Source organism: Orbicella franksi, chromosome 10 (genome assembly GCF_964199315.1).
Source record: "Orbicella franksi chromosome 10, jaOrbFran1.1, whole genome shotgun sequence".
In the NCBI taxonomy this organism is placed as follows: domain Eukaryota; kingdom Metazoa; phylum Cnidaria; class Anthozoa; order Scleractinia; family Merulinidae; genus Orbicella; species Orbicella franksi.
In genome coordinates this window covers 6,354,590-6,366,900 of record NC_138154.1, presented here as the reverse complement: position 1 = coordinate 6,366,900, position 12,311 = coordinate 6,354,590, and the positions used below count along the sequence as shown (strand labels likewise).

Genomic DNA, 12,311 nt, shown 5'->3' with positions numbered 1-12,311 from the left:
ACAAAGGTGTACATAATTTTTCCAGACGAGCCGTCATGCATTTGGCTATCATTTGGAGTACTTTGAATGTTCTGGACGTCTTTTGCGCTGGTCTCTGAGTCAATATAAAATGGACAGTTGTAGTACTATGATACAAACATTTGCAACAACACATTGGTTTAAGATATGAGTGTTTTATTGAAAATCATTGAAGTAGCCCCTTTAGTCTGGCCTCTCTCCTTTCGGGCTGTCCAGCAATTCATGCCAGCATAGCTCTCAGTGTCCTCAAGGCACACAAGCCTCTCAACCACGACAAGGTAGGGCTAATGTGAGAGGAACACAAAACATCACAAACATAAAGATAAACATTACATCACAGTACAAGCACAACATTCAACTCCCTTCAACGGCATTGGGCGATTAACCTCAACTAAAAAGTTATTCCAGAACCGCCCAGCACGATTAACCTCAACTTAAAAGTTATTCCAGAACCGCGCTTTGCCCAGGAGACATAAACACATATATTTTTTTCTTTTTTGTTTTGTTTTTTCTTTTTAGAGCAATCAAACAGCCAAGGAACATTCATGGGGCAATCCCCAGGGGTTGGTTACCCCAGCTCATGTTTTTTTCCCTGACGAATGTCCGAGACTTAATGTTGTTCTTGTATTCTAAAACAGACTTGCATTCCGCAGTGTCCACAAGACGTCAGGACTGACGGCCAGATGCTTTCTTGGATCTTTTTTTGAAAATGTTTTTTATTTTGGTGTATGTCCTATTCCAGCCCTGTCTGTTCAAGATGGTGAAGAGTTGGTCATTGGAGTTTAGCGTCTCCCTAATGATGGTGGTGCTTGGCAAGGTGTCCTGGTGAAATCATTTTTCCAGCAGTTCGGTCTCCTCGTCATCCCAAACACCCCTTTTTCCAAATGACTGGGTGGACAGGTCATCAAAGTCATCAGCCATGTATTTACCTTTGAGCTTCCCACAGAAGTAGTTGGCAATTCATCAGGGCTCTTTGTGTCTTGTTTTGACTTCAGGTAGTTTATGTGGTTGATGACCTGTTTGACTCTCTTTTTTTGTAGGGCCAACTGTCCCAAAACAGAAGAAGTACAGCATTTGTTTCTGACATACTTCAATGTGAAATCTGTTTTGTTTTTTATGTCCTGCTCAAAAAGGTTTTTGATAGCCTCCTTCTGCTCGTCTGTTAACTTTTTTTCAGGTGTTGGTGGAACAACTGAGCTGGAGTGCATAGACGGTGGTTCCTCTGGATCAGGGGTGCTTTTACCCTCCATCTGGCTCAGAGTGAACTGTTTAGCTGCTGGTGGTGGTGCAACTAGCCCGGATACAAAAGATGCTGATTCAATGGGATCAGCAACGCTTTCTCCCTCCTTTTGGCTGTCAGTAAACTGCTTAGATACTGCTGGTGGTGCAGTTAGCTCAGACACAGAAGATGTCGATTCAATTTTATCAGTCAACTGATTAGCTGCTGCTGGTGGTGCTACTGGCCAGGACACGGGACATGGCGATTCATTGCGTCAGGAGTGCTTTCTTCAACAACCTTTGCTCTCGTTGATGGTTTAACTTTGTTGGCAGATGCTGGTTGCTTCTCTGTGTTAATGTCATCACCTTTTTCCGGCTCCGGTTTCTCTTCAGAAGTTACCCTGGCAATGATGTCAAGAGCCGGAGACCCCAGTTTGGTGAGACTGGTCCTCACGTAAGCCCTCTCAGCTGTCTTCTGTCAATGGCACATCACTTGCTACACTATGGCTGCCTCCTCAGGCGTGGCCTATTCTTTTGTTTTCATCGACACAAACTTTCTAACACTAACATTAGCCAGCTTCTCACCAATTCTCAACTTGGTCTTCAGGAAGAAGGCCTGTGTCCTTCGGCCAATAGTTCCTTCAGGAAATGGCTGGCCCTCTTTTGTCAAAAAGAGGTGGTTCTCGGATTGTGGAGCAAACTGGGTTCTTATCTTTTGGATGTAAATTTCCATAAGCCGCTGCAGTCCTTGTGTCATACCCAGGATGGCCGGACCCTCCTGAGATCACTTATGATGGGCAACCAGCATGATTCTATTTCCCTTCTCGGTCTTGGCGGTCTCGTAGTCCTCGAGTGTGGCATTGTTTAACGGGCCTGGCCTAGTACCATTGTCAAGTGAAAAGATGGCAAGAAGGTCTCTGGCAGAAACGTATTCTTGAAGGGAGAGCACTTTCCCCTGGTCGGCTTGGTTAATTGCTTTGAGGCCTTCCACATAGGGCTCTAAAGTTTTCAACTGCGCCTTCTCAGCTGGTGTTAGGAGGGCGTCGCTCTCATCCATGAAACGCTGGTTTTGTTCAGCTTGGGTGTGATTATCTACAGTAGACCACCATCCTTTGATTTTGGGCAGGACTTGTCTGAGAATATCAATAAAATCGGGATGAAGTGCTGGCCCAGACTGGTTGTAACGTGGGTTGGTGACATAGGTCAGTCACTTTTCAAATGTTGTAAGGTACGAGATGACAGTTCCTGCCTTCTTGCTTCCGCTATTCAGAGTAGGTTTGACCCATCTCTTCCACACCGCATCCCCCTCATCTTGAGCCAAGCAGGTGATGTCGTTGCCTTTGGGGTCTATATAGTCGAGCAGAATTCTCATTTGCCCAGCATGTTGCAGGCGGATTGCTTTCTTTTTGTCACCCATTGCCTGTCTAGATAAGTAGTTATAGAACCCAGTCAACCACTTATGCCTTGGGTTTTCTGGCATGGTAGTGGTAAAGAACTACTCTGCAGAAACGTTGGAAGCAACAGGATCAAAGCTGGCATCGGACTGGTCCTCAGGTTCGGATGGTTCCTTATCTTCCTCAGACTCATCCTCCACTCCCTCTTGGCTCTCATTGTCGGAATATACGGCTTGGTATTGAGTTGATGGTCCTGCTATGCCACGGCCCTCTGCCAGCTTGCCAATGGCCATTTTGTAGTTCATGTCGTCTCTGCTCTCTGCCATAGTTTCCTCAGCGCTCTGTTCGGGTTTTTCAAGGAACATTGAGATCTCTCTCAGACCAGTATACTGCTTGACACTTTTGAGGAGGTTTTTGTATTGAATGCTGTTCTTCTTGATGCTGTGAGATTGGATGAGATGTCTTCCAACATTCAAGAGGATACTGCTGCACTCCGGCACTGGGCACCATTTTCTGAACCGGCCAGGTTTTCTCTTGCCACTTTTGTAAGCAGTCTCTACTTGCCCCTTTGCTTTTTGCCAGTGGTCATGATCGTGGCCAACTGCGCAACGTTCTCTTCTGCAGTTTCCCCCCTTTTCACATGCAGCTTAAGGTGGCGCTTAAGATCACTCCCAAAGAACTTGCATCCAGTCACACTGCAGGCTTTTTTCTTATGGTGTGACCTCATGGCTGGGTGCTTTCCTTTTGATGGTGAATCTTGTTTCTTTCCTTGCAATTCTTGGTCATCTGACTTTGCTTGGCTGGACTCTGGTGGTGCCCTACTGGGACTTAGTCTTCTCTTCTTCCCGTCTGAGTTAGTTTCTTTTTGTGTGGGTTTGCGCTTTCTTGTGTCAGTCATTTTCTTGGTTGTTTCATCATCGCCTCTCTATTCTTCAGATGAGCTATTTTTTGGGCTGACTTCTTGATGCTGATGCTTTCAAGATTGTGCCTCAGCTCCTCTATTTGCTCGTTTTTGTTGGTGGCCTCGACAGCGTTGAGTTCTTTGTCTGCTTTGAGGTCCATGGAGAATTGCATCTTCCCCACTTGTGTCATGTACCTCAGGGCCAGACTTGAGGTTTGCATGAGATTGAATGCCAAGTTCCCTTGCACACAAATAGGATGTGGCTGCGAATTGATAATCCCCCAGCAAGCCATCCTTCGTGATTGCAATGTCTTTCTCGTACTTAACATGTATCTTTCCAGGCTTCTTTTTTTCTTGAACCTTCTGTTCTTCCTGACTTTCGTCGTCGTCTCCATCTGAATCATCTTCACTGGAAGAATCAAGTTGATACGAGGGATCTTCCACTTCTATTTCTTGGGGGTCTTGGCGTAGCTCTGCTTTTCGGCTGTCCTCCAGGAAGTCTACCCATGATGCAATCTCTTCAATTTCGGAGACTAGGGTCTGGCACACGTCCTGACCATCAATTCTGGAAGTCAGCACTTTCTCTGTAGGGTAATATTGTTTGGCCATTAAGGTGGTCACTGCCATTGTTAATTGATTGACAATTCTGAGAGTCTTGTTGCCCATGTAGCATGCAGCTGTGGCAATCTCATTGGCTCTATTATAGTCCACCTGTAAGGACATGTGGCTTGGTTTGCTCTCTATTGGCTTGATGTTGACAGAGGGCATCCTGGAGAAGTCTAGCCACGACGTGCATCTGCTACCTTTTCTGTGTACCATATCAGGTTTGTTACTGCCTTACTCGATTTCTCTTCTCCAATCTGAATTAACCAGCTCAGGGTGTCTTTACAAACAAAACCCATCTTCGCTGGGATGTCCTCTCTATTTGTCTTTTTTTGCTTGCATTGAATTCGTTCAACTCGATGAATCTGATTAACGCGATTAGGTTTTTAGCAGACCGTTCCAGACAATTGAGGCCCAATTTCACGCCTGCCATGTACTCCTTGCCTGCCACATTGAGACATTGCCTCAGTGTGCTGCTCTCCATTTCACTGAGTTCTAGAAGCTGTCATTTCGAAGTTGTCCAGCTCTAGTTTTTTAATTGCATCCTCATCTCCCCACATTCCTAGCTGTGCTAAGTGTCGCACTCTCTCGAATCCACTAAGTTTCGAATCCATTTTTGTACACTTTGAAATAGCTAAAACAGAACAAATAACCCAAAAACCTAACGTCAATATCTCATAGAAAATCTAATGGTTTGATTTGGACAGAGTGCATAGAGATACTTAACAGTTGAAGTTTCCATACTTACAGACATCATAGTGCCACACGTGCTAACATACCTCATGGGGCAGAATGCATGGATATCATTAAATATTCATTATCAGCGAAGCGGCAAATTTGAATGCGAGAGCGCTCACAATAAGAGAAGAAAGGGCTAAAATTGGCTTAGTAGCGTTGATTAAACTTGCTTTTCTGGTTTCAAGAAGTATAAATCTACCAACCCACGCGCGGCTTTTTGAAGAAGAATGCTATATCTACATTTAAAGGCTAAAACACAAAAATTGAACAAGTGTAACGACTGTTCTTTTGCACTTGAAAATACAGCAAAATTGGCCTTTTTTTGTATGGAGGCTGTTTTCAAAACGACATTTCTAAAAAGTTCTACTGATTTTCGCCAACCCACGAACGGCAAATGAAAAATTTATCTTTTTCTACCAAAATATGTTTGAAGATTAAAAATCGGTCAACGGGAACCACTGTTCTTTCCGGTTTGAAAACTGCTAGTTGTAGTTGTGTTTGAAAATGGCACGTCTCGAGCAAGTGGGCTATTGTTTCAAGCCTACGACCGAATAACAATGGTAACCAAGACTAAAACAAAACCCATTCAAAAAAGCCACTCGTGTGTAAAATGGTTCACAATTGCCGCGAATTTTAAAACTGAGGTTACTGTTCCGGCTGACTTATTCGAATAGCCGACCAGGTCGTGCAATGAACATAAACATGGAAAACGTTAGTGATCGGGAGCTCTTTTCAGAGCTCTTCGAAAACCTGATCAATCCGTTACTCCTTCATATGGTACCTCCATTTGTTGACGTAAACAGTCCGATGTATTATCTTCAACTTAATGGCGAAGTAATATATAACTGGCGACAAGTTCACGGGCATCCCCAAACAGTCTTCGACTTGCTCCAATGAAGCATCTTGCCTCTTGGATACCAGCTGAAGGCATCGGGTCAAGAGCGTATTGGAAATGCACTTGCTGAGAGCATTAGAAGATTCTGGAGAAAAGTTCAAGGAACAAAGGACGGAAAAAAACGAAAAAGATTAAAAGCAGAGACTTGGGTCAAGCTGGCCATAAAACTGGGGGAGATCGAGCGGACACCTTTCGACGTGTTGGCCAAGACCAGAAATGTAGAGGAGGAAGCGGCTTCTCTGTATGAGGAGATGCGGCAAGAACTTGCACACCGTGGCAAGGACTTCACTGATGTTGGCAAGAAACAGCAACACAGACATTTGACACAAATAAAGTAAGTAGACTTTTAATCTTATAATCAATGTAAACGTTAACCATGTAAACAATTCAGTTACCAAGAAAAAATTTATAAGGTAATCATTACCTAAGCGCACAAAAATGGTTTTTCATGTGTGATCTCACTGCTTACATTGTTTTCTCCTTTTTGGCAGAAATAAAGCTCAAGACGCACTGTGGTTTGGGGAAACCTATGGCCTAATTCCCCAATCATTAATAGTTGAAGACAAAAATGGAATGGTCCATGAGATAAACTTGAGCCAAACAGGTAAACTAACTTTGCAGTTTAGTATGATGCATAAGAATAACTAGAAAATGATTGAGCAAACACAGGTATAGCTGTATTCTGTTCTCTTGCTTGACAGATGATGCTGAAAAAGAAAACACTCCAGTCAGTGAGAGGAACTCAGAAAGCCAGAGCCGGGAACAAGGACATCAGGGAGACAGTTGTAAAGGTGAGTTAACCTTACAGGACACATGTGATCACAGAAGTACCAAACTTTACTAACTTAGACCATTTTGTTTCTTTTCAGAAAGGAAAGCTCAGTGTTGCCACAACCTTCCAGAAGAAGAGAAGGACAAAGTAAAGTCAATTCTGTATATCATGGATAAATGTTCAGTGTCCACACAAGCATATCACGAGTTGTCACAACAAGAGCCAGCATTGCCAAGATCATACCTGGTCGAGGCCTGCCAGCAATCCCTTGATGATAAGTGGGATGTAACAAGGACGCCTGGCGAGTGTCTGGGTGCAGAAATCTCATTCAAGGTTCTACTGGAAAATGAATTAAGAAAATATGTAAGTACAAAGATGTTACATAAATTTAACTTACAAAATGGTTCATATGCAGGAGTGTTAGGTCTAAAGGGAACCTCTGCTCTTGTGGCAAGTTGACATTAAGTTAATTGAAATAGTGCCTGTACTACAAATTTAACTGACTTAGGGAGATACAGTAAAAACCCACATGCAAGAACCTAGGGATTTAAGAACCTTCTGGCAGAAATTTGCTTTCTTAATACCCTAAAATTTAAGAACCTGTTTAGCCAAGCAAGTTCCAACAGGTTCTTATATGTGGGGTTTAACTATTTAATTTATATATTTTTTTTACCAAAATACAGTTCTTGATGTAAAGATACATTTTATATACAGTACTGTTTATATTTTTAACCATTTTTTATACTATTTTCTGATAATCAACAACAATGTATAACATTTATATATAATTTGTAATAATAAACAATTATGTACTTTTAACTTTATTAAATTTTCATTGCAGTTAAGCAACACACTTGATGAAGAACCAACAGTAAAGGTCAAGATATCAGGGGATGGGGCCAGGATGTCGCACTCAAGCTCGCTGTTTGTTTGCTCATTTTCGCTGCTTGAAGAGGGCCAAAATATTCTGTCCAGTTCAGGTAAACGATAAATAAAAAATAAAACATCCAGGGCAGAGTCCCTTTAACAACTAAATCTGTTGCTGGAAGCATAAAACTGTTTGAGATGTGATCCCAATTTTTCTGTTCTTTGTTTTAGGGAACCACACAATTGCTGTAGTCAAGGGACCTGAAGACTACAGCACACTGTCAGATGGTCTCAAGAATGTCATTGATGCAGTCATATGGTAAAAGAGTGAATCTTCATTTTCATTTGGGAGGTGATTACAAGGTATGTGATCCTACTGGTAGTTACTGCTAAGAAAGTTGAGCTTTTTAAAACATAATATGTTTTTTTTCCAAACAGTTCCTGTTACTTGCAATGGGCATGAAAGGGGCAACCTCAAACAATTCTTGCATCTGGTGTTTGATACACAAAAATGACAGGTGTGTTAGCATTATTCTTTAAATGATCACTGTGCACAAAACAGTTTTAGGAAGTATATTTTAACCAATTAATAAATAAATGGAATGTAGTTGAGATTAATATAATTTAGTTGATATTTGATGTTTAATAGCCATTATAATCTCAATTCATAGGTGCAAGATGTCAGTGGGTTCCACACACTACAATTCAGATGGCATGAAAAGACACTTTGGACCAAGATGGCATAAAGATCCAGGATGTGAACACCAGCCCCTATTTAAAATTTCCCTTGAGGACATTGTCATAGATGAGCTTCATCTAATGCTCAGAGTAACAGACCGACTGGAGAAAGGCGTCATATTCGAGGTCATTGACTGGGATGAGGTACGTATAATGAAGAAATAGTAAGTCCAGACCATTCATGCTCACTCGTCCCGCCTGTAGTTTGGTTTGGAAATAATTATTGTTCTAAGCTGGAACAGGTCAGATTATAGACAATCAAGGTAACTAACTAATTTCCATCCTCTGTTTCACAATAGACTGAAAACAAAGGTAAGCCAGCATCCCAAAGAAAGCAAACCCACCTGAATACTCTGCTCTCAACCGTGCGGTCACTGGGTGTCTCCCTTGATGTGTGGAAATCAGCTGACCCCAAAAAGAAATATGAATGGACATCTCTGATGGGTGGAGAAAAGCGCAAACTCCTGAAGAAGCTGCCAGAGCAATTCCACAAGATCTTGCCTCAAGACAAAGCACCGGCTGTCCAGAAACTATGGAATGTAAGTAACATGATAGTTAATAATTAAAATTTATCAGCAAAATTTATCATGTAAAATCAACAATATTGTAAGCAAAACCATACTTACATATATATTTTTATTTATATATTATTATATATGAACTTATATAAAAAGCACTGCTTGTATTTTAGGAGTTTAGAGAGCTGCTAGAAATGATCAACAGCCCAGATCCCACTGGAGAGGACATCAATCATATTGAAGTAAAGGTAAGGATGATTGACTACTGTTTTAATGTGTCCATGGTTCATTTGCATTTATTTTGAGCAACATATCAATTTTCTGACCAACAGGCAAGAGACTGGGGAAAGCTGATGGTAAGCATGTCTGGCAGTGGTGCGGGGTACTTGGCAGAAACTATTATTACCCCCTATATGCACATCCTTGTGTTTCACGTTCCCACCATGATGAGAATACACGGATCCTTAAAGAACTTTAGCGGCCAAGGTAATGTGTGTGTTGGTTTTTTTTTGTTATTTTGGTTAAGAGAACAATTAAAAATATTGCTCCAGTCCAGGGCTTTGTCCCACTGACTGAACAAATAAGTAACAGTTACCAAATCTTTTACTTACCACGTGTAGAAAAGAAAAACGATGACATTCGATGTTTCTTTCACCGCAAGATAAATAGGTGGGATGCCAGCACAAGTGTCCTCCTTGTCGAGAAGTGTCAAGAAGACTTGGGAGGATATGAGAGGCAGCCTAGAAAGTATATGAAAAAAATGAAGCTTTCTGGTGCAATGGTGGCAAACAACAAATAGCCAGAGACTACCCACGCATTTCCACGCAAACAACACAGCCCAGAGAAGATTAATGAACATTCCATAACATGATGTGATTAACTAATTAACATTATCAAGCAAAAATATAAAAACACATGACAGTAGAATTATACATATATAATTATCTACAAGACAACCAAATTTTCATTTTCAGAATTCATTTATAAACTTTACAAACACTGGAGATTCATATTCTAAACCTTTTTATATCTATAAAATATGTCACATTAAATAAAGTATTTATTAGCTGACAAATTTTGAGTGGTTTTATTTCTTAAGCCCTGATCAAACGGGGATGATAGTTGACGGTAGCTGGAACTCATCTTCTTGTCTGACCACCAACTCTCCTGCGCTATCATCGACTATCATAAGCTTTTTGACCAGGGCTAAACTTTATAAAACAGAAACAGACAACGCAGTAGGGCAAAAATGTGAAATATTTTTATCATTATTATTTAGTAGCAGACTTACCTCTCAGACAAGTTTAGCAGCCTTTAAACTCCCATTCAAGACATTGAACATTCAAACCGGGCAGCCGAGACGGGCAGCCATGGACGCAGCCATTATTTTGAAAACGCACGCAAAGTTGCTGTATAATAACCGCTTGCCAAAGGTATGCAGCCATTTCTAGATCCCAGTGCCCACAACTGTGTTTCAGTCACACATCTCATAACTCGCCACTCGCGCTCCAGTATTAAGGTTAAAAGAGGTTTTCCCCGGTATGGCTGAACAGCAAAGATCGCGATCGGTAAGAGGTTTTTTTTCATCAGTGTCGTGTTTCTGGTGTTACAAACCGACCGTTAATTCTCGCTTTAAAGCTTTTCAAACTTTCATTGTATATGTAGCTTACATTCAATGACAGCGATGTCTTCGACTTCATGGAGGAGTTGCAGGCTTACTTAGAGGGACATCTTGGGTTGTTACACGAAGTAAGTAAATTCCTGCATACCATAGGGCAACGAATATCGATATATTAAATTGAGAAAGAGGCAAACAACAGCTGAAAAAAATGACAGCATTACTGAAAGTTAAGTTTAAATTTGTATACTATTAGTGGGCAAATTTCCGGAACTTGTGAATTTAAGCTCACCCATGCTACAGAGCAAGCTCTTACACTAAGCATTTACATTTGCACCGATTTTCAGGCGAGGCCACCGGTGGATTATCTCGCTCGATAGTAGGTAGCGATTTCTCTTTTTTAAAGCTGAAGTTTTTAGAAAAGCTTTAGTTGGTTTATAAGCTGTTCCATGCTAATAGTGTGATATCTGTCACCTTCGTAGGGACCGAATGGTGTTGCTGGCCGCCCGCTTCATTAGCGAGCAGCCTACAATCAGAGATTCGTTGCAAAATCAAGGTAAATATTTAACTCATCTTAAAGGAATAGTTAATCACATACATGCAATCTCATTTGACTTTTGAATTGAATTTTTTCTCCAAGTATTTTGTGCGCTGACTGAATGACACCTTGTATATTCAATTTAATACAGTTTATCTAACTTAGTGGATACGTCTCTCGTAGGTACGCAACAGACTTCAAATAAAAGGAAACCGGATGAAGATGAAGACTTTGGGGACAAAAGCAAAAGAAGACAAACTGAAAAGAAAAATAAGTTGTGATTTTTTTCCTGTGTTTGTAAAAGACATCACACCTTCCTTTCCTGTCGCATGCTGTATTAAACGAACAAACAGAAACGTCTTTACGTCTGCGCTCTAAGAAAACCGTTTTCTTAGAGCGCAGACTTAAAGAAGTTTCTGTTTGACGTTTCAGCCAATCATGTAAAAAAACTCTCAGCTTTGAAAAAATATCAGAATTGTAAGTTACTATTTCCTTAACATTAAAAAATTATTTTAATTGGTCATTGCTTTATTTCATTTGATGGCTTCTAAAGAAGCCGTTTGTTTGATTGTCCTGCTTGAACTCCATCAGATGGGTCCAGCAAGGTATTTCTTTCTGAAGACAATGCGAACGCGTTCCACTGGACGCGAAACTTTCTTCTCGCCGTGGTAAAAGGAAGGTGCCTTCGACAGCAGCACGATCCGGCAACGGCTCCCATTTGCGTTAATTGTCCGTTCCACGTACGGACCCAGTCCAGCATCTTCTAATTCTTGATCACTGATTTCTGCTGGTTTCAACTGAATTTGGGCTGGCATGTTCGGGAACAGGAAACGGACCACGTCATGACGAATCTCGATCGATTCCTCGTGTTGCAAGGGAACCTTCATTCCCCGCTCAAACACGAGAGCAATCCTTTCACGGGCAGCTTCCACACGTACTGGATCGGGGTCCGGACTTTCGAAGGCTTCTATAAGCTCCGGTGGTAGGTGAGCTTTGGGTTCCCATGTGTTTTCGCTGGCGCAGTATCCTAACCACTTGACCATAAAGAGTGGTTTGCCATTTCGGAACTTCTTGGCAACTATGCGTTCAGCTTGATAAACACCAAGAACGTCAGGTTTTTTGTCGCACATAATGCCGGCTCGTGAGATCGCAAAAGAGTCTAGCCTCTTGTAAAAGCCCTGAGGTGGACGGCAACATTTCTCCATGTTGAAAAAAATTTGAATGGTTGAAAACGAATGAAGCTGGAAATTTATACTGTCCTATTCGCGGCAAAGACTTGCCGATGGATCGAAATGCACCAATGGCTATCAAGTATTTGAGAAAACATTTTTTTCCAGCCAACCGTTAACGACAATCGTGAATACATTAACTTATACAATCTTTGCAAGGAAAAACCAAAACACTTCGCGATCTCTCTTATCAAGACTGGCGTATGCTTGTAATTCAGTTTAAACGCACAGAGATGGGACATCATTTCAACCATGATACTGATC

At 41.4% G+C, this 12,311-nt stretch overlaps 1 protein-coding gene, 1 long non-coding RNA gene and 2 pseudogenes across 3 annotated transcripts; all 4 read left to right on the top strand.

Moving 5' to 3' along the window:
• Positions 1-5,562: 5,562 nt before the first annotated feature.
• Positions 5,563-6,105, top strand: LOC145500739 (uncharacterized; annotated as a pseudogene).
• A 182-nt stretch (positions 6,106-6,287) lies between these two features.
• Positions 6,288-7,397, top strand: LOC145500741 (uncharacterized). The gene is made up of 3 exons (XM_081480264.1): positions 6,288-6,371; positions 6,469-6,558; positions 6,637-7,397. Exons 1-3 carry the CDS (start codon positions 6,341-6,343, stop codon positions 6,996-6,998), a joined length of 483 nt encoding a protein of 160 aa, XP_081336390.1. The 5' UTR covers positions 6,288-6,340; the 3' UTR covers positions 6,999-7,397.
• Positions 7,398-7,435: 38 nt separating this feature from the next.
• On the top strand, positions 7,436-8,490 carry LOC145500740 (uncharacterized; annotated as a pseudogene). The gene is made up of 4 exons (XR_014051138.1): positions 7,436-7,519; positions 7,638-7,769; positions 7,845-7,924; positions 8,078-8,490. The product of XR_014051138.1 is annotated as an uncharacterized LOC145500740 (transcript).
• A 2,279-nt stretch (positions 8,491-10,769) lies between these two features.
• LOC145500742 (uncharacterized) lies at positions 10,770-11,099 on the top strand. The gene is made up of 2 exons (XR_014051139.1): positions 10,770-10,836; positions 11,002-11,099. It is a non-coding gene; the product is annotated as an uncharacterized LOC145500742 (long non-coding RNA).
• The last annotated feature ends 1,212 nt before the right edge of the window (positions 11,100-12,311 follow it).